At 39.8% G+C, this 22,554-nt stretch overlaps 3 protein-coding genes and 1 long non-coding RNA gene across 5 annotated transcripts; 2 read left to right on the forward strand and 2 right to left on the reverse strand.

Annotated features, from left to right (window-relative positions):
* Window positions 1-9: 9 nt before the first annotated feature.
* LOC136238335 (F-box only protein 8-like) lies at window positions 10-1,345 on the forward strand. Its single transcript, XM_066028759.1, has 6 exons — window positions 10-378; window positions 429-480; window positions 530-598; window positions 651-769; window positions 816-1,000; window positions 1,088-1,345. The coding sequence occupies exons 1-6, from the start codon at window positions 185-187 to the stop codon at window positions 1,297-1,299; spliced, it is 831 nt and encodes a 276-aa protein (XP_065884831.1). The 5' UTR covers window positions 10-184; the 3' UTR covers window positions 1,300-1,345.
* Window positions 1,346-1,455: 110 nt separating this feature from the next.
* LOC136238324 (rho GTPase-activating protein 6-like) lies at window positions 1,456-5,311 on the reverse strand. Of its 2 annotated transcripts, none has more exons than XM_066028743.1 (9): window positions 4,894-5,311; window positions 4,622-4,775; window positions 4,434-4,499; window positions 3,997-4,374; window positions 3,837-3,892; window positions 3,403-3,550; window positions 3,012-3,229; window positions 2,677-2,793; window positions 1,456-2,494 (listed from the first exon to the last, which is right to left on the reverse strand). In XM_066028743.1, exons 1-9 carry the CDS (start codon window positions 5,170-5,172, stop codon window positions 1,463-1,465), a joined length of 2,448 nt encoding a protein of 815 aa, XP_065884815.1. In that variant the 5' UTR covers window positions 5,173-5,311; the 3' UTR covers window positions 1,456-1,462. The 2 variants fall into 2 exon arrangements, with proteins under 2 accessions (XP_065884815.1, XP_065884816.1); XM_066028744.1 differs by having other exon boundaries at window positions 4,622-4,827; window positions 4,894-5,013.
* Window positions 5,312-5,321: 10 nt separating this feature from the next.
* Window positions 5,322-13,787, forward strand: LOC136238319 (ATP-dependent translocase ABCB1-like). The gene is made up of 23 exons (XM_066028735.1): window positions 5,322-5,552; window positions 5,611-5,674; window positions 5,790-6,235; window positions 8,651-8,822; window positions 9,125-9,366; window positions 9,413-9,479; window positions 9,530-9,643; window positions 9,693-9,803; window positions 9,863-9,988; window positions 10,084-10,458; window positions 10,815-11,010; window positions 11,059-11,240; window positions 11,288-11,518; window positions 11,612-11,716; window positions 11,770-11,931; window positions 11,978-12,181; window positions 12,239-12,339; window positions 12,397-12,537; window positions 12,585-12,741; window positions 12,791-12,988; window positions 13,045-13,251; window positions 13,315-13,461; window positions 13,512-13,787. The coding sequence occupies exons 1-23, from the start codon at window positions 5,446-5,448 to the stop codon at window positions 13,698-13,700; spliced, it is 4,044 nt and encodes a 1,347-aa protein (XP_065884807.1). The 5' UTR covers window positions 5,322-5,445; the 3' UTR covers window positions 13,701-13,787.
* A 1,531-nt stretch (window positions 13,788-15,318) lies between these two features.
* On the reverse strand, window positions 15,319-21,086 carry LOC136238342 (uncharacterized). Its single transcript, XR_010692937.1, has 3 exons — window positions 20,231-21,086; window positions 18,299-18,658; window positions 15,319-15,657 (listed from the first exon to the last, which is right to left on the reverse strand). It is a non-coding gene; the product is annotated as an uncharacterized lncRNA (long non-coding RNA).
* Between the last annotated feature and the right edge of the window lie 1,468 nt (window positions 21,087-22,554).

Consider the following 22,554-nt stretch of genomic DNA (forward strand, 5'->3'; position numbering starts at 1 on the left):
ATTATTTCGCAATCATGTGATATTTATTCTAATTAATGACTACCACTTTTGCCACGTCAAATATGCTACCATCATCAAGTGTTCGTTGGTAACGCCTGCTCGTACGCGGGCTAGTTCAGTAATGTATTAAGCCACTAGGGCTGGTAATATAGTATTAACGTAGTGTATGTTTTAATGTGAGTCCATGGGCCAAGGACCATCTCATCACCGAAGGGGGAGTAGCCGAAGGAACAAGAAATCGTTTCCAGATTTAGTCGAATTCCCACCGGAGGTCGCGGTAAAGGTACTATCTTATCTTAACGCTACAGAGCTGTGCCTGGCGGGATGTGTTAATGAGAAATGGTTGTTGCTAGCCAACGTAGAAACGCTGTGGAAAAGGTAAACATTTTAAACTGTACGTTGTTATACGGTCAGTGTCACGGATGCAGTTTGTGTTATTCTCGCTGGAGATGGCTGTCATTGTACAACCATGGAGATGACGTAAGAATAACATGCAAGTGATGTTTGCCTCACATTTTATTATGGTTAGGTTTGCTTCAAAGATTTGTATATGACCTTGGATAATGCTAGCTTGACGTTTGCCTTTGATCCAGAAAAGGTAAAAACATGTTGCTTTGCCTTTTTGGTTTATTGTATATATGTGACATTAGGGTATTGGTTATTTGTTCCAACAATTATTGTTGAGAGATTCAGCCAATGATATTGCAGCATTTCTCTATCACAGCCCCACCCTTAATCGCAGCTCTGTAATGGTGTACCTGAAGAACAGGTAAGACAAGTTTAACTGTGTGTTATGTTTTCTCTAAACAAAACAGGCATGACGTGCTCACGGAGTTGGTTAAACTATTGGAATTCTCAGGCCAGGTGTTACCTAACGCCATGCGTTATTTTTTCTCCATTGTCCCACCACCACATCTACACGACCAATTCTTGTCTGTCCTGATAGGCCAGTTCTCAAACCAGTACTACCATTGTAACCAGAAGCTCAATTTGCAGGCAGGTAAGTTATAACTGCAAAAAATCTTGTTAACAGCTGTATTTGTCCTTATAGCCTTTTGACAGAATTTTCATGTCTTGTTTTCATTAGATACCATCTATGTTATTTGTTATGGACTTGTTCTACTGAGCATTGATCTGAGCAGTGTACATGTGAAGAATAAAATGTCAAAGAGAGAGTTCATAAGAAACATACGTCAAGCTACTGCACGTGCCCCCACTTCTGAGCTACTTGGCCATTTTTATGACAATGTGTATGTATATGGTCATGTTGCTATATATAGGAAGAAAGTGTTTTTTTAAAACTGTTAATTTTTTGTTTTAAAAAAAGAAAAACATATAATTATTACACAATTAAGAAAAAAAGAATTACACCCAGTAAAGAAATAATAAATGAAAAGTTTTTGAGCACATTGTATGGTATTTTAAAAATGAGAAAATCATCTGTGGATTAGTGTGTACAATATTACAATGAAGTCCCTGAAGAAATGCCACACGTTTGTAAATGTCCATCTTCAGGAGACGGAGGATATGGTGACCAAACTGGTCTCATATTCTTGCTGCTACTTGCATTGTATGATACTGTGTGAGTTGACATCAGTTCTTCACATTTAGCATCCAGTTCTGGTGACAATATACTATGAGCAAACATGTCTAGACCATTGTCAATAGTGATACCATCATCAGGAGAATGGTGGTTTGGAGTGCTAGTGGCGTAAAGAGTACCTGCTGTAGGTGGAGAATCAACTAAAATTTCTACAGGAGAATTGACTTCACAAAAACTATCTACTAATTGGTTTTGGATAGCATCCAGTGATTGTATAAAATCACTCTCACTACTATCCTTATCTTGGGAATGTCTCTCTGTTTCCGTATCATCTTCAGCTGTGATATCTGGAGGAAGGGATGCATTTCGAAAATTCCTAAACAATTTATCTTTTCTACCAAGTGAGCTGTAGTCCACTGGATTTTGATTTGTACTGTCCGTTCTGTTCAAATTATCTGCCGAGCCTTGCAAAAGGTCTGAACTCATACCAAACCCCTCTGAACTGGAACGGGAATCAAATACAGAACATGAAGAGAAAGCAGAATCCCGACTACCACACGGCAGCCTGACAGATTCTCTTAATCCAACTGTGTTCAGTGCAGTCGGTCCATTTAGGACAGGATCATTTCCCATACTGGAGAACCGATGGTGCCTGTGCTGTGAATCTAATTTTTCATGTGTGGTGAGTTTCAGTAAACCAAGGTCTGACGTGGTACCCCACAGTTTTCGTCGAGTGTTCATTCCTTCGTCAATAACATCTGCACTCTTGGAGGAATGTAGCTGAGGAAAACTTGCCACGTCAGCACTACAGTCTGTGCTGTGTACACGATGAAAGTCTACATATGAACGAGGACGTGCTGCAGTGAAATGTCTTCTCAACACAATATCTAGAGCTTCTGGATCACATAAAAATAGTTGCCCAGCAACTTTGTCATACAACTCTGTTGGTATCTGCACAGAAAAGATTTCATGAATCAAAATTTCCCACAAACAAATCATACAAGTACACTACAAAGGGGGGCAAAAGTTTTGACAACTGAACAAAGACCCCCCAAAAGAAACAATAATTTAATAACTTCTAAAGTAGATTCATTTGTGTACAATATCAGATTATTGTTAAAATGGTAGCTTACCGTAAACAGAGTTCTTTGCATGCGAATCAAATCTTCAGTGACTTTACAAACCAATTCCAATTCTTCTTGAATATGACTCTGAGGTCTTTGAGGTGTACTCTGGTCATTGGGCTTACGCTATGAAAAAAAAAAAAGACTTAAATCTTACATCAGCTGTTTATTCCATGCCATAAGGTGAGTAATATCATTTATATAACCTGGTTGACCTAATGGGACCATGATGTCAACACCAGATAGGTCTTCTGTTTACAACAAACTCTTAATATGTGGGCTGTGGTTAACCCACAGTGGCTACACGAAGCCACCAGGTAAAATAGAAAACAAGTTTTTCTTACTTTGTGGAGAATGTTTGGACCAAATATCAAAGCAAGATTTTCTTCAGTCATTCTGTTCCCAGTACTCTCTGTGCCATCAATTAGAATAATCTCACTTGAATACATGGCGACTTGATCAAGGAAATATAATAGTTGTTGTAATGTATCTCTGTTTGGTTGAGGTAGCAGCATACATATCAGACGTAGACAATCTCTACGGTCACTTCTTGATTCTAGTCCTACAAAAATCAGTGAAGGAAAACAAAAACAGCATGAACAGCAAAATGTAATGATACGGTCAACAGAAAACAAACAAATCTTTTAATCACTAAATGATCTATTTAGTTGTAACAATGATATCTGGATAAACATTTAGTCAAATTAAGTCATATATACAGCTAAATGAACTTACTTCTAGTTGAAAGAAAAGCAGAATACAGTTCCCGGGTTAGCAGTGGCTCTGGTAAACAGCGGAAGAATTCTTTCAATAAACAAGCAACATCATGAGGATGTTGACATTCAGATAGTTGAACTACTCCAGCGTCTACTTGTTTTTTAATCTATGCCAGGGAGGAGACATATGTTTATAAAGGTGTGCTCTATGCTAAGTTAATATTTACAGGCATCATAATGGAGTGTTTAAGCTGCAGGTACAAATAGCGTAACTTAGGGCTCTCAATTGAAGCCATAACTACCCACACGCTGACAAAGAGCAACAGTTTTTAATGAGCATCACTTAGTGTGGCTTCGTTAAACCCTCAAATGTAACCATGGCCACACCTTTGAAGCAGTTAAATTCCAAAAAATGGCTTCAACTCATTCCTTACTATACGACTCAACACTGACCTGGTTGATTCTATTCTTTGCTCCAGGTATTCTGAATATGCCTTCAGTCATCATAGCTGGACAATGGGAAAGATGATTAAATATAATTAGAGGGTTTGAATTAGCTGTATTGAGGTGTCTACCACAAAGGCTGTGTTAACAATGTCAACAATAAGCTCACCTTTTGATTCGATAAATTGCATGGCTTTAGTAACCAGCATAGGAACTTGAGGCTCACTGACTTCCAGTGAGATTCTCCTTTGGTCTACCTCTGTTTGGGCAACAGGCAAACTTAGAGCATCAATTAGTAATGAATTCCTTCGAAAGTTATTGTGTGTTGACATGTGTACAGTAGCATGTGCTTCTTGAGCTTGTGTTTTTAAAAGTTCTGATGATGTTGATGAATTGATGCGTCTCCGTGGCATCGGAGGTGTTGGCATACTAATGTTACCGTTGCCTTGAGACGCTACACTACTTCTGTTTGAAGAGCTTGTGGACATTTTTTCCTTTTGAATAACATCTTGTAGTGAAAGACCGAACACAGCTCCTGATGATTCAGCTACAATGATGAATAAATATTCAAACTCACACGTACACACAAAACACCATATCACTTACTAGATACAATATTTCTCTTGTTACTGCGTAGGGATAACCGTTCTATTTTCTTTCTAAGGTTTGAACCTACAAGTTAGAAAGACAGAAATGAAACATGAACTTGAGTGAGATATCAAAACCAGTTGTACGTTATTATAAACAGTTGATGGTAACATAAATTGTATGGAAATGATTGAACAAATCTTCACCTTTCAACATGCCATGTGACACACCAATGTTGTGCCTGCGTAGTTCAGTAACAGCTACATGTTGTAAGGCCTGTGATTCTGCCAGGCAAAGGTCTTCAACTCTCATATCTTGTACGGATATAGACAAATCCGGACACTCCCAGCGGGCATGGCCCTGCAATTAGCGGTAACAATCGTGTTAATAACAACTAGTCCATCTAATTTCACTACAAACGCGTACAACCAATTACAAGATCAATAGAATGACGACAAAAACGATTTCAATCTAATACCTTCGGCCGCCATATCGTGAAATCTCCAGCAGAGGAAAATCGCTCCTTCTTTCGACCACGGATCTTTCTTCTGGTAACTTTTGGTGAACTACTAGGCGATTCATCACTGCCTTCTTGAAAACATAACGGAGGAGGTACGCTCCCTATTTCCATTTTAGCTCGGTCTTTCTTAAACACCGAAACAATCTTTTTCAAAGCAGATTGTTTCTTTCTGCTTGGAGAAAGTTCTCTGTCTCGATGCATATCGCTTGATACTGGCGACAATTGATCCATTGGCATCTTAAAAACAATCACAAGTTAAGCAGAATCCGCTTAACGGCTAACGCAGCTAAACAAAATTTCATTTTATCACCGCGATCTCCTGGTATATAGTGAAAAAAGATGAGTACGTGGGCTGGGATAAATATAACTATCACGTGATAGAAACGTTTCCCACTCCTCAAGTATTTCGAAAAGGAAGTAGAGTTTGTCTAAATACTTTGTTTTAATTACGAAATATTATTCAGGTGGGCTGCTTCAGGTGATTATTTGAGATCGACTCCTCAAACGACCATGGCTGAAGAAGGTCTAGAGATGCAAGACATAGTTGGCAAGATAGCGCCATCGGACGGGGTTGAAAATGGCGCCATACCAGTAGACGAAACCTCGAACAACATGGAGTAAGCACGTTTATTTCAACAACAAATTGTTATCCGTTATTTTTTTTTGCATGTGTAGGAGTGTTAGCGCGGTAGCCAAGCCTGTGAAGAAGAAAGAAAAGCCGATATCGATACTGAAAATGGTAAACCAAGTTACACACTAATACGCAAGCATACGTAACCTTACGGTAATTATGTCATCATTCCATCAACCATGTCATCAGTCACATGACCGAACTGTAATGTGTTGTTTTTTAGTTTACCTTTGCTGACTGGAAGGATGTTGTTCTAATGATAATGGGGACCATTTCAGCTGTCCTCTTTGGTTCAGGGCAGGTTGTACATATTTTACTTCTAACAAGAGCACTTAATAGATTTGTAGATTTGGCCAAGTTGACATGTCCCGCAAACAGCTCGTCATGTTACAATCCAAATAGTACCAGAAATGTAACTGTTTTAACAAATGAAATGGTGCAAGAAGAAGCAGATGAATTGTTATCAGAATTGACTGAGCTTGCTTTGTATTATCTCCCTGTTGCATTTGGGGTGTTTGTGACTGCGACAATTGCTATATCATCTTGGAATTTAGCTGGTTACCGGCAAGCACTACGCATACGAAGAGCTCTATTCTCTTCCATCATGCACCAAGATCTCAGCTGGTACGATGTGACAACATCTGCTCAACTGACTAACAGACTATCAGAGTAAGAAGCTAGTGTGTGACATGGTGTTCCACAATTTATGTGAGGGGGTTTCTCAGTACCAGCAGTGGAGGGACCACATCTCCTCTGAGCAGTTGTCCTTTGGGAATTTTTATGCCTGGTATGTTACTGGTGCAGGATCATCTGCACTGGTTAAGTCATTAATCATTTGCCCAAAGCAGTTGCCATTTGCCAAAATTTTTAACTGCTAGGTTGTTCCATGGACCTCAAGTTACAGTGAAGAATGTAGTTTTCATGGAGGGATGGGGTTGGATGCTTAGTTGGTATTGTGCAGTACAGGATGGTTTTTAATTTGTGCAGCCAAGGCAACACGGCTGTGCAGTCTAGCGGACCTGACTAGTAATCACAAGGTCCAGGTTTTTCAAGTTCACAAGAGAAATGGCACAGTACTGTTACAGGTTACTACAAGAGAAGAATTTGTGTGCCTCTAGTACCTTAGCAGCAAGCTGGTTCACTGTGAGGCAATACAGCTATGTGTGTGTGTGTCTGTGTGCAGTGGTGTGTTAATGGTATTCATCGTATAGTATGGCTTGTCTGTAGTCAGCTAGTGTTTCATAATTTTCATAATGTGTAACAAGATAAGACTGTTATATGTATGCAATGACCAGGATATTGGAGTACACTGGGATAAGGTGTCATAATGGGTCATACAATGATTTGACTCATTTTTCGCTTATCTCATACCACGAATTGTTCTTATTAGGATAAATGCTTGTGTAATGTATTAACTACAGCACATCCTCACTTAGAAGGGACTTGTTAAGTTTGTATGTGCACATATGAGTCAAATAACATGCAAGGACATGGAGTGCTTTCACCAATTATCCAGAAGGCGTAATTTTAGACTGCAAAAAACATTTCCTATTTGCAACTACACACACATGCTTGCACGCACACACACACACCATAGACAATAGACCCCCTACCACCCCTAAAGGGCCTAGACATCCCCATGGTGTGTCTATTGTTCATGCACATGCTTGCTTGCTTGCTGTGTTGCTGCCGTTGAACAGTTAAGCAAGCCATAAAAACACGCACACATGCTGTCTGGAGATCATCTGTATATGGGACATTTTTATTTGCCTAGCCACAGGATACTGTATGACCTATATTATATACAACACCCAGAAGGGTGGATAACCCATGAACAATAGTGGGATTTCAAGTCAGCAATCTGGTCCTTTTGCAGAATCCTCCCTACTTTAGGGTAGTATGTTGTTTATGCATGTACAAGACCAATGAGAAGGAACTTCACCTAGATTCCAACACAGAGACAGGGGTGCTACATCCAGTTGTGTGTTACCAAGAGTTCTTTTTATATATTATGAACTCTGTCCACTAAGAGGACACACACTGCACAATAAACACATCGAATTTCTATCTACCTTATATCAGATATGTAATATTACCTCATCGTTATTGTATAAACAGTTGTTGTAAGACTAAACATTTCCTACTATTGTGTTTAGACTATATCACATACACACATGGGTGTGTTACACTTCATTATCATATTTAGTAGTGACATTAAATACTTGTAAATTTGTGGTCTGAGGTGAAGTTAATGTTTGCCAATCACATGCCATAAAAACACAGTGCCAATTTTGGTTCCCTATGAATATATAACATTCCAAACTATAGGATGTATCAGGTAGGTAGGTATGTATGTTTACAAACCACAGCACGAAGTTACTAAATTTGAAAATTCTAAATGCATGATGTAAAATGAATGTCGATGCCTGTGACCTGACAATTGTATAATAGACATATAAACAGCTTGTTTCTGTCACAACATACGTTACGTCCTGGCATCATCTTTATAACACACCATTGTAAATATGTGGTGGCACTACAGTCATAATAGAACAACTACTGCTTAACATTACAGATACAGATTTATTCCCCTGCTTTACAAGAAGAGTTTATTTTAAATGATTTTGCGTTTGTAGTACATTTTTTTATTTGTAGGATATGTTTACATCCTTGATCATATACGGCCTAGAAGGAAGTTTATTTAACAATCAATGCAGCAGGTTCTCCAATAATAGGAATTACATGTGCACTAATTCACTACATTATTTCGAAATTATTAATATTAATAACAAACTACACACAATCCTTTTGAGAAATAAATGTCTTCACTATACTTGTGGGCTATAGGTGGTATGCAAACTATATTTGAGGTCCCTTTGATCGTATAAGCTTTGAATATGATAAAGGGTTGTTCTCATGCACCAGAGCATACCAGTGTAATGGAGTGGGTGAAAATTAATTGCTTCATAATGTCAAATTGAATATTTTATTGTTAGTTTTGTTTATATAGTGTGGTTTAGTGTGGAGTATCCTTCCAAGTATTCTAATATTCTGTGATCCATTGCATGTACTTTATTCATACAGTGATGTGGAGAAAATCCAAGCTGGAATTGGTGACCGTATTGCCGTCTTGGTACAATATACATCGACGTTTTGTTGTGGATTCACAGTGGCATTTGTTGTCAGCTGGAAATTGGCTCTTGTAGTTCTTGGTGTAATGCCTTTAATGATGACTGCAGTTGGACTGTTAACGAAGGTATGTGTTGGTGGAAACCCTTTGAAGGACACCATGAATAAATGTAGTAATGAGACACTTGTCCATGGTCCCATTTGTATTTAGTGGGCACACTTTATAGACCTTTGAAATCAAAACCCCTCTATATTAAGGACACTTGCCTACAGTATCAGTATGTACACACGCACGCACGCACACACACACATATAGTTTTAAGAACCCTGAAAAAGGTATAAGAACACATTAGGATGGCCTCAAGGTATCCAAAATAGATGGAATTTCACTGTATTTCAGAATTAATGATATTTATTGTGTAATTCTAGTTAACAACCACCTTCACTGCACAAGAGCAAAGCGCATATGCTAGAGCTGGTGCTGTCGCTGAGGAAGTAATTTCTTCCATCAGAACAGTTATGGCATTCGGTGGAGAGAAAAAAGAAACAGTACGTTATGCCAGAGAACTTGGTGCTGCCCGGCATATTGGAATAAAACGTGGAGTGGTCACTGGAGCACTGTTAGGAGCTATGATGGCTATCTTCTTCTGTAGTTATTCCCTAGCATTTTGGTAGGTCACACTACTTTTAAAACTCATAACATTTTGTATTGGTTAGGTTTGGCTCACTGCTAGCTACTGAATGTCCTGTAGAAGATCAGTTAGCAACTGGAGATTTATTTATAGTAACTTTACATCTACCATATTATTTCAGGTATATTCCACTTATTTACAGGTATTCATTTGCATTATAATTGGAGGGTTTGCTCTTGGTCAAGCTGCCCCAGAACTTGAGAACTTCCTCATTGGCCGGGGCTCAGCTTCGGTTGTATACAGGATCATACAAAGGGTATTTGTGTTCTCCAACATTAGCATTGTTAGTATATAATGTGTTCCAGGTACCAGCTATTGACAGCAGGTCACCTTTAGGATTAAAACCAGAGAAGATTGATCAAGTTGTGGAGCTGAAAAATGTCCACTTTGCTTATCCGGCTAGACCAGATGTACCAGTAAGATTATAACTAGATACAATAGGAGATTGTTAACTGTATTTGTTGTGTTTTGTTAGGTACTACAGGGGCTTGATATCACTGTTAAACCAGGTCAGACTCTAGCCCTAGTGGGACCCAGTGGATGTGGCAAGAGTACAGTAGTACAAATGATACAGAGATTCTATGATGTACATGATGGACAGGTATGTGTGTTTACATGTGTAGTGTGTATGTATGTGTGTGGTTATGTTTCTGTTTGTGTTGACCACTCTCATATGCTGTAAATGTCTCTGTGTAGGTGTTGGTTGGAGGACATGATGTTCGTGATCTCAACATACACTGGTTACGGAACAATATAGGAGTAGTCAGTCAGGAACCGGTGTTGTTTGCTACAACAATATCAGAGAACATTTGTTTTGGAAATGAAGATGCCACACTAGAGGAGATTGAGGCAGCAGCAATAGCTGCTAATGCTCACTCATTTATCTCTGAGCTACCAGATGGCTACAATACTCTAGTAGGGGAGCGTGGTACTCAGTTATCAGGTGGACAGAAGCAACGTATAGCCATAGCTCGTGCTCTAGTTAGGGACCCAAAGATCCTGTTGTTAGACGAGGCCACATCTGCTTTGGACACTGAGAGTGAAGCACAAGTACAAGCAGCACTAGACAAAGTAATGGTTACACAAACTACCATACTGTACACACACTACACATACACACACTACACAAAAAGGCTATCTGCTGTAATTGAGCAACCTGAATATGTGGGCACCCAAAGTCCAACCTGAACCTCATCCGTTACACAAGACATGAACAGTTGGCATTTACTTCCCCCAGTTAACACCAGGTACCCATTTAAACAGCTGGGTAGACTAATAAAGCTCAAGAAAACAACAGCAACTGAGCACCACAGGCATCAAACCTGGAAACTTTAGAATACCAAGCTGGTGCTCTTATCACTTAGCTATGCCACTGCACACAATACGCACTGTACCCACCCACTTACCTCATAACTTGTGTTATACAGGCTAGGCAAGGCAGAACTACAGTGGTGATAGCTCACAGATTATCAACAGTACAAACAGCTGATGTCATAGCTGCCATCAAATCAGGCCGTGTGGCTGAAATAGGCACACACTCAGAACTAATGGACCGTGAAGGTGTCTACTATGACTTAGTAACAGCACAGATGATTGAAGTGGAGGAGGAGGAGGACATCACTGGTAAACTATCCACTATTTTCTCCCTGAAATGACATATCTCGTATTTAGAACCACTTGCAGCTTTCAAGTCAGCCATAAAGCGTCCCCATAAATTGTCATACAATAGACAAGTCTCCAGTCAGTCTTCTTACAATAGTCCTGACCCAGTGCAAAAGTCACCATCAGTTTCTAGAAAGTTCTCTTTACATGTACATTCGGAAGTAGACAAATCACAAAAAGCTGCAGATGTGGTAAGCAGCTGTTTTGTATTTGTCAGTTTGTCATGCCGCTCTTGTAGGCTCCAGAGGAACCATGGAATCCCACATTTCTTGACCTACTGCTTGGCCGGGTTAAGCAGCAGCCACAACAACAAAAGGAACAGGAATCATTACCACCTGCTGTACCCATGAGGCAGTTACTAGCACTGAACAAACCAGAGTGGTACTTTGTAATTTTGGGGGTGTTTGCTGCTGCTGTGCTTGGTGCTGTACAACCTACACTGTCCATTGTCTTCAGTAGAATGTTAGAGGTTTGCAATAGAGTCTTGTGTGTGTGCGCGTGTGTAATGAACTGACTATTGGAATTACATGTCATCGTTACATGTGTATTTACCCACTTTCAGATTCTTGGCGGTTGTAACGAAGAAGATGTTCGAGAGAGAACAAGAGAAACAGTCCCTTTTTTCATACTGATTGGCAGTATAGTGTTCTTTTCTAACCTACTCCAGGTGATAGTCCCCACTATTTTATCCATGTGTTAATGTTGTCCATGTGTCCACAGGGTACTATGCTGGCTATTGCAAGCGAAAAACTAACCCTTCGACTGCGACGAGAGGCATTCAAAGCATTTCTTCACCAAGACATGGGATGGTTTGATTCTCCAGAGAACTCAACAGGAACATTGACAACAAGGCTTGCTGTTGATGCTTCTCTAGTTAAAGGAGTAAGTCTTTATAATTTTATCTTCTAATCTTTATTTTATTTTGTAGGCCACAGGTGTCAGTTTGGGTCTGGTTGTACAAGGACTATCAGCTCTTTCTGTTGCCCTTGGCATTGCATTCTATTCCTCATGGCAACTAACTCTTGTCATTTTGGGCTGTGTCCCATTTGTAATGCTATCTGGAGCCTACCAGGTCCGTAACATCAGAGGCCGCACTGTGATCAACAAGAAACTACTTGAGAATGCTGGGCAGGTACATATTTTATTTTTTGCACTTGCAATCTTCCATAATTTCATTGCATTATTTTAGCTAGCGTCGCAAGCCATTGAGAACATACGTACAGTTCACTCATTGGGAGTAGAAACTAGTTTCTCATTACGATACAATAAGACACTGAAGGAACCATTCAAGTAAATATGTACCAGTCACAGTACAGTAGTTATCTTGTGTGTAAAATGTTTCCCCAGACTTGGAGCATATGGATCATGTGTTCAGGGTATCGTTTTTGGATTTTCTCAGGGAATACTGTATCTTCTGTACTGCATAGCCTTTTCATTTTCCAGATTCTTAGTAGAGGAAGGATTGGTAGAATACCAGGAAGTATTTAGGTTGGTTTGCCTTGAATGATTGTACAATTTAGTATACAATTTGTTAGGACGTTGACTGCGATTGTGCTCACATCCATGGTTGTGGGACGATTAACGTCATATGGTCCAGAGGTTGGAAAAGCTCGTATTGCAGCCTCCCGAATATTTCAGATCATCAATAGTGAACCAAGCATTGATCCTTACAGTGAAAGTGGCATTAAACCCGTGGGTTTTTCGTGAGCAGTAAATTCCATTTTTTGTTCCTTTTTTACAGGATTCTAATAATGCTTCAGTTGATATCGACAGTGTTTCCTTCAACTATCCAACTCGTCCAGAAACAACAGTTCTGAGTGGGCTAGACCTTGCCATAAAGCCTGACCAAACTGTGGCACTGGTGGGACCAAGTGGCTGTGGCAAGAGCACTGTAATTCAGCTACTGCTTAGGTTCTATGACCCGTGGAATGGAAAATTGGTGAGAGCATGGTAGACACAAATAACCAACATTGTTTTACGTCTAAATTTGTTTAGTGTTTGGACGGCAATGATATTGGAACATTAAATATTCAGTGGCTGCGTAGTCAGATAGGATTAGTGTCACAGGAGCCAGTTTTATTTGATACGAGTATTGCTGATAACATCCGTTATGGAGCTAACTTTAGAGAAGTGACTGATGAAGAAGTAGAAATGGCTGCCAAGTCAGCCAACATTCATAATTTCATCATGAGCTTACCCCAGGTGTGTAACACGTTATGTCACCGCCACCCTGTACATGTTTAATTGATATATTGCTGCTGACAGGGATACCAAACTAACGTCGGGTCTCGAGGTACTCAGTTATCAGGAGGACAGAAACAACGCGTGGCAATAGCACGAGCTCTGGTGAGGGATCCAAAGATACTATTATTGGATGAGGCCACTTCTGCTCTGGACACTGAGAGTGAAAAGGTACAACAAGCTTCACTTTTCATACTGTTACCACACATACATACATACAGATAGTACAAGAAGCATTGGATAGTGCCAGACAGGGTCGCACCAGTGTTGTCATAGCTCATCGTCTCTCCACCATACAAAACGCTGACTGTATAGCTGTCATACACAATGGACAAGTGATAGAGAAAGGGACACACAAAGAACTACTGGCTCACAAGGGTGCCTACTATCTGCTTAGTACTGCACATTAGAATAAAAAATAAGCATAGCTTAAATTTTAATTTGCAACTATCTATGTATATATGTGACCAGATTTTACAGAACTGATCCAAATCGCACATCAGGCAAAATCAAACTAACACCACCAGTGGATAGCTACACTATCGTACTACAAGTTTTGACCCTCAGCACTACTCAAACTACACGAGGCTGGTTTTTACACACGTCTTTTCTGGGTGGTGTATATATGTGACCAGATTTTACAGAACCGATCCAAATCGCACATCAGGCAAAATCAAACTAACACCACCAGTGGATAGCTACACTATCATACTACAAGTTTTGACCCTCAGCACTACTCAAACTACACGAGGCTGGTTTTTACACACGTCTTTTCTGGATGGTGTGGAGTGCTCAAATGGCGGTTTCAGGCCGGTTTTACACACGTCTTTTCTGGGTGGTGTGGAGTGCTCAAATGGCGGTTTCAGGCCTTGTGAAGGACCTGGCTTGGCAAGAGTCAGTGGTTTACTGGTGGACAGCCTTATAATGTTGGCCAGACATGTTCTCTGTTGATTTTGCTACATATCAGCCACTAAGGAGCCAGCACAGCCCTGTAATCTCGTGTCTGGACTCCAATCGTGGTCTGCCTCCATTTTGAGGTCTAACTTTTGCCCTCCCCGCCACCCCCCAGCCTCCACCCCCCAGCCTCCACCCCCCAGCCTCCACCCCCCAGCCTCCACCCCCCAGCCTCCACCCCCCAGCCTCCACCCCCCAGCCTCCACCCCCCAGCCTCCACCCCCCAGCCTCCACCCCCCAGCCTCCACCCCCCAGCCTCCACCCCCCAGCCTCCACCCCCCAGCCTCCACCCCCCAGCCTCCACCCCTTTGTGAGCACTCGTGATACTACTTCGCTCGTCCAACTGCTCAGATTTTCTATCTTATTTGGCGGGAAACTGTACAAGCAGCTACAAGTACTGGAAGTGGCTTGAAAGGTAACAGATTGATGCATCTTTTGTGTAAATTTCATACGCGTGCTTGCCATCCTTGGAGAGTTATGCTGGCTTCAATTCTTTAAAACCGTTTATCTCGGAACTTCTAATGTGCGATTTGGATCGTTTTTCCAAAATCCAGTCACATATATCAGCGTTGAAACCGGGTCGGGTCAACCGGGTTACATTTTCTCCTGGTCTGACCCGGATTGGATCACGTGAGAAACGAAATTGTTCGTTTGACGACGTGGAAACGTATAAATGCTATTGCGTAGCTCTTTCGTGAGCCACGCCCACTTATCGCGTTACAAACATACGCTCAGCCACGCCCATTCATTAGTAAGTGCAGTATGTAGCACGAAACTGAGGGTATCTATGGTGAGGGGTAGCTATTGTTAGTAGGTGATGACCTTTTTTTTTTTTTTGGTCTTCAACCTACAGCTCGGCTGAAGTTGCAATTCTAAAAGTCTGGACCTGCCTCTGTTTACTCAACACGAATCGAACGCTCAAAACGTAGTCTCGCTCGCTCGAGATTAGCCGAAACATAGCTCTTATCGCACGCCTCGGCTTTAATTAATCCTGGTCAGTGAGTCATCCGGGTCAGCAGTAGTGACCCGATTTCAACGCTGATATATATATATATATATATAATATATGGTCATACAGCACCTGAACGTATTGTTTTTGTTGAGAATCTTCTCTGTAAAAATATGTGGATAAAATGTATATTGCCGTATACATTGATGAAATTGTACATGCTTGAAAATGAATAGTTTCAGCATGTCAATCTGATCCTCTGACAGAATTTGCTCTTTAGCAAGATGCACCATTGCTACAATAGGTCTGTGGTTGGTTGAAAAGTTTTATCTTCGTTCTGTGGTAAATCAATGACTTGTCAATAGTTTATCACCTAGCAATAAAAAATACCGGCTTCAACAATCCCACATGTTGAAGGAAGGTGGACATGAAATCACCAGTCATAGGAGCTTTGAATGATGTTTCTGTGGTTAATGAAGTCAAGACCACATGAATACAGCATTACACATGAGCATGTATAACACACATGTAGCTGTGCAAAATACAGCCATGCCTTAACAAACCAACATTGGAGTACCTGATGTACTCAAGTCAATTAGCTACACTCCTGGGGCAGGACTATTGTCCAAATCCCATAGATGGAGGCTGCTGAGCCCGAAATTAAATTCCACAACAACTCTCACTGCTAAGCATGGTAAGAACAGTTGGGAATTTTAGTGTTTCCCCACTTGGTGCCATATTGCTGGAAAGACTGGGGCAATATGAATAAGCATTTTCCTCGTGCGGTAAAATTTTTGCTCAAGTAAACAACACAAACAGGGCATCAAACCTACAACCTTAACGGCATATAACCTTAAAGTTTGAGTTAAAAATTTCAGTGCCTGATTATTGTTGCATTTGGCGTTCCATACAAATCATCTTCAGCTACAGTGTAGCTATACAGTAATAGATTACAAAGAAACACTGAAGTACATATTATGTAGCCCTACCTTATTCTAACCAAGGCTACCAACACTTGTTGTTTCTATAGCATCACTGTATATCCTAACGGTTTGGCCTAATGCTGGGTTGTGACGTAGTTCCTCAAACCCTGTAGATCACATGATCTTCCTCTAAAGTCCTACACCTTAGGTGCGGAAGTAAGGGCTAGGCCCAGAGGGTGCTCCTCCATTTAGCAGGCTACCCCTCATCTAAGCATGACTGTGCCTCCAGTATACTTTAAATTTAAACACACGTAATTATTATGGACTGTCAATGAGTTAGCTGAGACCCTGAAAGCCCTATGAATTCTATAATTTACCAACAACTGGAAAGCCGATAATAAAAATAGCCACCCAATAAACATTACTCCAAATCCCACTTGTCCCAACCTCGAACATGGTACATACACATATATGATACACATACACAGTTTGCATACATGCCGCTAGATAGATGTTAGATTGCATAGCTACATACGTATACATATTTGCCAAAATAAGGTACTGAAATGCCATATGCTACATTTATTAGCAGGTCGAGGAAATCATGGTCCTGGCTACTGAACACAGCGTCTGCTTTGGTGCTCTAATGTAATGATGTGTAAAGTGCGTAAGCATGCAGTGCTCTCCCACCATCCCACAGTTATATCAAAGCATCCGAAACACTGACCACATTGAGCATCAGTGGTAGTTTCCCCAATTCTAAAACTATAATGGGCTTTCCAAGCCTCCAGGGTCTGATGCATCTCCTGAACCACAGGAATCGGAGACATCATTAGGTTTCTGGAAGAAGGTATCCTTCCTAATAATGATCAGAAGACCTAGAGAAATTGCACCGGCTAAGATACAGTTAGAGATTATGATGGAGTCCTTTATCATGGCAAAACTCTTCGGGTTGTTTTACCAACTGGAGACAGAAGGAAGGGTATTCAATGAAGATAGTGGGGTTTATGGTGCATATTTGCATGAAGGGAAGATACATGGACATTTAGTTAGGACCCTATATAGTCTTTTTAATGACTTAATATCCTCTACTATTAGACTTTATGCCAATGACATCATGCATTTTAATTCTATTGAATATGTACTTAAATTGCAAGATCTGACTTAGTCCTGGGAGGGCCAAATGTATGTAAATATGTGAACATTTAAATATAACAAACAACTATTTATCACTGAGACCAAGAGTGTATTATGAACTCTTGCTGAGACTATGTCATCAACAGTTGTCTCATTAATAAGGTTATTTAGCTCCAGTAAATACCTTGGTGTCACAATTACGGACAATCTCACATCTCCATTACTACAAACAAGGCACATTCAGTTCGTGTGTTTTTTACAAAGAAATGTTCAATACTGTGAAATCATGCAAAGGCTTATCTAGCATTTGTCAGTCAGACCTATAGTTGCAATATCAGAGTTTGTATGTGGGCTGGGGCCAGATACAATCTCTGATATACTTTAGAAATAGTACAGTGAAAGGCAGCCCGATTCGTTTTTAATGACTTCATGCATCAGGAACTGAAGTAGAACTCACTACAAGACAGAAGAATTCATACCAGATTGATCATGTTCTACAAATATCCTTAACATATGATTTCTTCTGAAACACCAACTAGTTCTGACTGCAAACAAAAATTACATATAGCTATAAGGTTCTGTGCATACTAATACAGCCAACGCAAAATTTCATTTCATCACTTCCTGGTCTCACTCCTGGTATAAATAATAGTATTCCTAACTGCCATTGAAAACACTGTAGAGGAAACCATACAGTGACCATTAAAGTTAGGAGAAATAGCTACACTTCTGAGGTTCATGGAACTTGAAACATTGCCTTTTGGCCAAGTGATGATAAAACCTGCTGATAAGACTTGACATCTTAGTCAAGTCATCAGCAAATCCCTTTGCTCTATGCATTCATGAATACTGAGGCAAATCTTAGGCAGGGCAGCAGCTTCACTAATAGAGGTTGATGTCTGGGTGAAAGGTTTATCAGAACGGTACACTTTATGATATCTGCCTGCATAACACAAGATTTACAGACTGTTCACTGTCACGTTTCTATCACGTACAGTTACATTTATCCCAGCCCACATGCTCATTCTTTTCCACTAAGCCTGACCTTAATTTGTGGAAGAGATTGATGTATGGCCTCCCTCAAAACAACTGTCCTTCTGGTTGTGACACTCTACCAACTGCTATGAACCTGGCCAAATGGAGCATCATTACTAATTCTATGTAACCCACAATGAACCATATCTTGACTGGATGTTCTGTTGCTCTTGATCAGGGAATAGCGGAAGACATGATTCAGTCTTGCAGATTTTGTTCATGGACTCCAACTGACAGCATTACTCTGAATGTTTTACTCTTTATCAGTGCTGCCCTTCCAGGCTATCTCCGATCCTAGCACTATCCCTACGAATCTTCCTACCACCCTTAGTAGCAGTGGCATATCTAGACTCTCTGACTTGGTAAGGCACTGAAGAGCAAAAAAAGGTAACTGCCAGCTGACATGGCTGCATGCCCTCCACCAAATTTATTGACTGATAAAGTACATAAAAATCCATATTTACATCTACATAAATGGTTTGCTACATTCACTAGTAACTTATCTTGTCGTGAATTTGCCATGAATGTACCTATGAAATGTTAAAGTTTCATAGGTTCATTGATGAATTGGCAGTGAAATTAAATTCATGGGCATCATTTACTTGAAATACCCATGGCTTTAATTTGTAGGACTCCATGAAATTCCCATGAAAACGTTTTTCATGGAATATTCATTGGTCTATGAATTTTCGTAGACCAATGGATATCACATGAATGAAAATTTATCATAGGAATTTCATTGAGTCCTACTCCATGGTTCATGTAACAATGTTTCCAATGGAAACTATATATATACACACACTAAAGATGTAAGTACATATATGACATTATTGTGCATGGTTAATATAATTTGCTCAGGACATTATTTTATACAGGTTATAGTGCATGTAGAACATAAAGTTGCAAATATACAGATAATTAAACATCGCTACAAGTTGCTTTGTCATCTGTCATCTGAACAGAACATCAGTGCAGCCATGTAAAATCCCTTTGGGGAAAGATCTTAGTTGCGTTGCTGATTGACCTGAATGGCTCATTATTTTGTCATTGTAAGTACATGTTAAGTAATTTCCACCTCCCAATATATATCGCTGCTTGGGATTTGCTGATATATACACCCATAGCCTCCAGGCCTGCGGTCCTCAGGCTTCAGTTGGGTTATTATTATTATTATTATTATCTAGGACCGCGTCACATACAACCAAGTACATACACCAACGTGACAGCTCCCCGGTGAGGCTATTAGGTGGTGAATGCATTATCCCCAAATCAACTCAATATGTCACAGTAGTGACAGATATAACACTATAGTGGCATCGTAACTAAAGGCCACCAGTAGCTAAGTGCCAGTACATCATTGGTGTGGGTATAAATGGCACAGTGATGTGTACAAAGTATATGTATACAAAACATACAGGAGAGAACTATACATTATTGCAGTATTGTATGCAGCAATACATTATAGGCAACATCACCATGCAGATAAAAATTATTAGCCAATGTACAGCAATGCATATCAACATCAACTAGAGCTAAGTAAGGTTCATCAGTGATGTAGCAATGGCACAGTGATGGGTGACACACTATAGTTATGCATACACAACTTGCAGGAGATAGCTACACAAAGCTGTAGGCGTATGCAAGCCAGATGAACCAGATAAAGGAAGACAGCCAAGCCACTAGAGCCTAGTAGCTACGCCAGGTGAAGGCAAAAAAGATTAAGCACGTATTGAATTGCCTGACACCAACACAAAGAAAGTTCACCATGCCAGCTGCACAAGACAAAATTGTTTACTTGTATTTTATATGTAACTGTAAGCTTATTGTAAAGAGCTTTAGTGGCATATGTCAGTTTAATGTTTTCTTGTATTGTTTATTTACGTGAATGAATGCACTGGCAGCTGGCATGGAGACTTGAGATGTTACAAACATAAAAACTTACTTGTAATCCTCTTGTTTACACAAGTGGCTTCTGGCTCTCCTGCACGGGCATCACTAATCTTCTTCGCGCAATATGTAAGTAATTAAGCAAGGGTGTGGTACTGGGCGTTATATAGAATTACACGTATGGTCAAGTCATCAGCACAAACAGGAGCGACGATTATACGTTTGTGCCTTCATTCATAGGCGAATCTATCCCCTGTTAGTTCATGTCTCTAGACCTCGTAGTTTTCTCAAACATTAATTATTAATTATTTAATTATTTATGACGTAATTTTAACCGCGTTTCGTATTATTCTTAGTACTTGGTTATATAATTATATAATTATTGTTAGACTTTACAGCATACAGTATACAAAGGCATAGTGATAGGAAGAAAGAAGACAGTAGCTATCACCCCCAACACTTCATTATTCCAAATTCATCTACTGTAATGTATCAACACATATCAAAACTTGCGTAAGATATTCCGGATTTCCGAATGGGTTACGCCCGTTTCGTATAAAATAACACCGTCCTCTAAACAAGGCGCCATAACGTCCGCGTACTTTGGTTGACGGACACGAAGTTTGGTTTATCAGATTCCTTGATGAAAGGCGATTCGATTCATGTGTAAGTTCTTTGTGTAGTAACGAAGGGGAAGCTAGAAAGGAGCCTTGTACCGCAAAATTTACGTGTTCAGAATGCCCGTAAAAACACGTGTTTTTAAACATATTTCTATAACCTAACCTGTTTAACAATTTGTACGGTCGGAGTCTTATTAAGCATCCTTCGCTGCGTAGAATGATACCAAATTTAGCGAATTTGGTTGAGGATAACAACTTGTAAATTGGGATTTTCCCGGCGAGATAATTTAATTTTCCAATAAGTTAATGTACGGAGCGCGTATTATGTCATCATCAGCAGTAAATAACTGTCGCTATGGCGACATTTTCCCATTTGTACGGTCGGAATTGGATAGAGAAATTCAAGGGCTTTCTTTTATTGTATGGTGTGCTGTAGAAATTTTGTGAGTTAAAGGTTGTAAATTAGTGTTTTTGCGTGTGGTGTAAAATACATGTATTTTGTATTGGACAAAAAATGACAAGGAATGATGAGATTTTATGATCAGCCTGTTTTACCAAGTTGAGGTTTCAAAAAGGATATTAAACAGATTTTAGATTTATTTAATGCATAATTCTTAATTTTTAAAGGTTTAACCCAGTGTTTGAAAACTTTTAATGTTGACCACCTGAAAATGCTTGATTTGACAAATCCCATACATATGTTTTGATATGAGAGCTTCTACTCAAGAACAATTAATGAATGGAACAACTAACCCACGGCAATAATTGATCATGATGATTTACTAATAACTTACTAACATTATATAGACCCTTAAATCATTGTAGCTAGCTAATAATTGTAAATCCTTGTAAATTCTTTTTTTCCTGGGCACATCAGCAGAGCTGCCTGCCCAGTAATAATAAATAAATAAGAAGATACAAATGTTAGAGTATGCGCTGATGGTCTGGTAGCAACCTGTGCTGCCAGCCCAAAAAAAAAAGTAATTACTAACAAAAAATTAAAGTTAATTACAATAAAACTCAGTACTTACTTAATTACTTAACAATACCACTAAAAAAGTTACTTAATTAAGAACTTAGTTATTAGAAGATACAGGGATTTGTCAGGGTTGAAATAACCAAACTACAGTGTGGAGGTAAGAGTGGGATAGTAATGAAACTGAGAGGAGGTTTGTGTCCTAGGAGGTTGATGGTCACAATTTATTATAACACAAACAGATCTTGATGTTGTGCTTTGGTTACGACATAGTCACTTGGAAATCTGGATTGACAAGCCACTGTTAGTCTGTCTGGTAACAATCTTACCATATTTAATGTATAATTATGTCCTTTTCGCCAGCATTTCTTCGCTCCTTTAGTTCTTCCCTTAACAGTTTATTGTGATGTCGTTCCCTAGGAGTTAAATCAGGAGAAATGCCGGTAAACATTGGACCATGTAGAGCTGCTAAGTAATTTTACGGCTTGTCTCAAAATGGACCTTTAATATATAATTTAGTAGCGACGTCATCAAGTTCCACTAACAGAAGACGAGGTCTTGAAGGACCGAGTGAAGGACCGCTATAGCCCCATATATGCCCGAGGGGGGGTAGTGGAGCAATACATTGATAGGTGCATTATTTCTATTGAGATTGGATGTTTAGGTCACTTTATGTCTTGCTCAAGTGGTCTGATGTTGCAAAGAAGCCTGTAAGATCAAGATCATTGTTTGATCATTGCCGCGTGCGCTCTTTTCTCCGAGCTTTTCTCACACTTCAGGTAT

This window comes from Dysidea avara, chromosome 11 (assembly GCF_963678975.1).
Source record: "Dysidea avara chromosome 11, odDysAvar1.4, whole genome shotgun sequence".
Lineage (NCBI taxonomy): Eukaryota > Metazoa > Porifera > Demospongiae > Dictyoceratida > Dysideidae > Dysidea > Dysidea avara.

What these genes read in the sequence shown, in the direction of transcription:
- LOC136238335 (XM_066028759.1), top strand. Translation starts at nt 185, where the DNA reads ATGGGCCAAGGACCATCTCATCACCGAAGGGGGAGTAGCCGAAGGAAC. An exon ending in TGTACAACCATGGAGATGAC is followed by an intron (nt 481 to 529) that starts GTAAGAATAACA and finishes TATTATGGTTAG; the next exon opens with GTTTGCTTCAAAGATTTGTA. An exon ending in TTGCCTTTGATCCAGAAAAG is followed by an intron (nt 599 to 650) that starts GTAAAAACATGT and finishes ATGTGACATTAG; the next exon opens with GGTATTGGTTATTTGTTCCA.
- LOC136238324 (XM_066028743.1), bottom strand. Translation starts at nt 5,172, where the DNA reads ATGCCAATGGATCAATTGTCGCCAGTATCAAGCGATATGCATCGAGAC. An exon ending in CAAGAGAAATATTGTATCTA is followed by an intron (nt 4,375 to 4,433) that starts GTAAGTGATATG and finishes TCATCATTGTAG; the next exon opens with CTGAATCATCAGGAGCTGTG. An exon ending in GTCCAAACATTCTCCACAAA is followed by an intron (nt 2,794 to 3,011) that starts GTAAGAAAAACT and finishes TTTTTTTCATAG; the next exon opens with CGTAAGCCCAATGACCAGAG.
- LOC136238319 (XM_066028735.1), top strand. Translation starts at nt 5,446, where the DNA reads ATGGCTGAAGAAGGTCTAGAGATGCAAGACATAGTTGGCAAGATAGCG. An exon ending in CAGTTGGACTGTTAACGAAG is followed by an intron (nt 8,823 to 9,124) that starts GTATGTGTTGGT and finishes GTGTAATTCTAG; the next exon opens with TTAACAACCACCTTCACTGC. An exon ending in GTGAAAGTGGCATTAAACCC is followed by an intron (nt 12,742 to 12,790) that starts GTGGGTTTTTCG and finishes CCTTTTTTACAG; the next exon opens with GATTCTAATAATGCTTCAGT.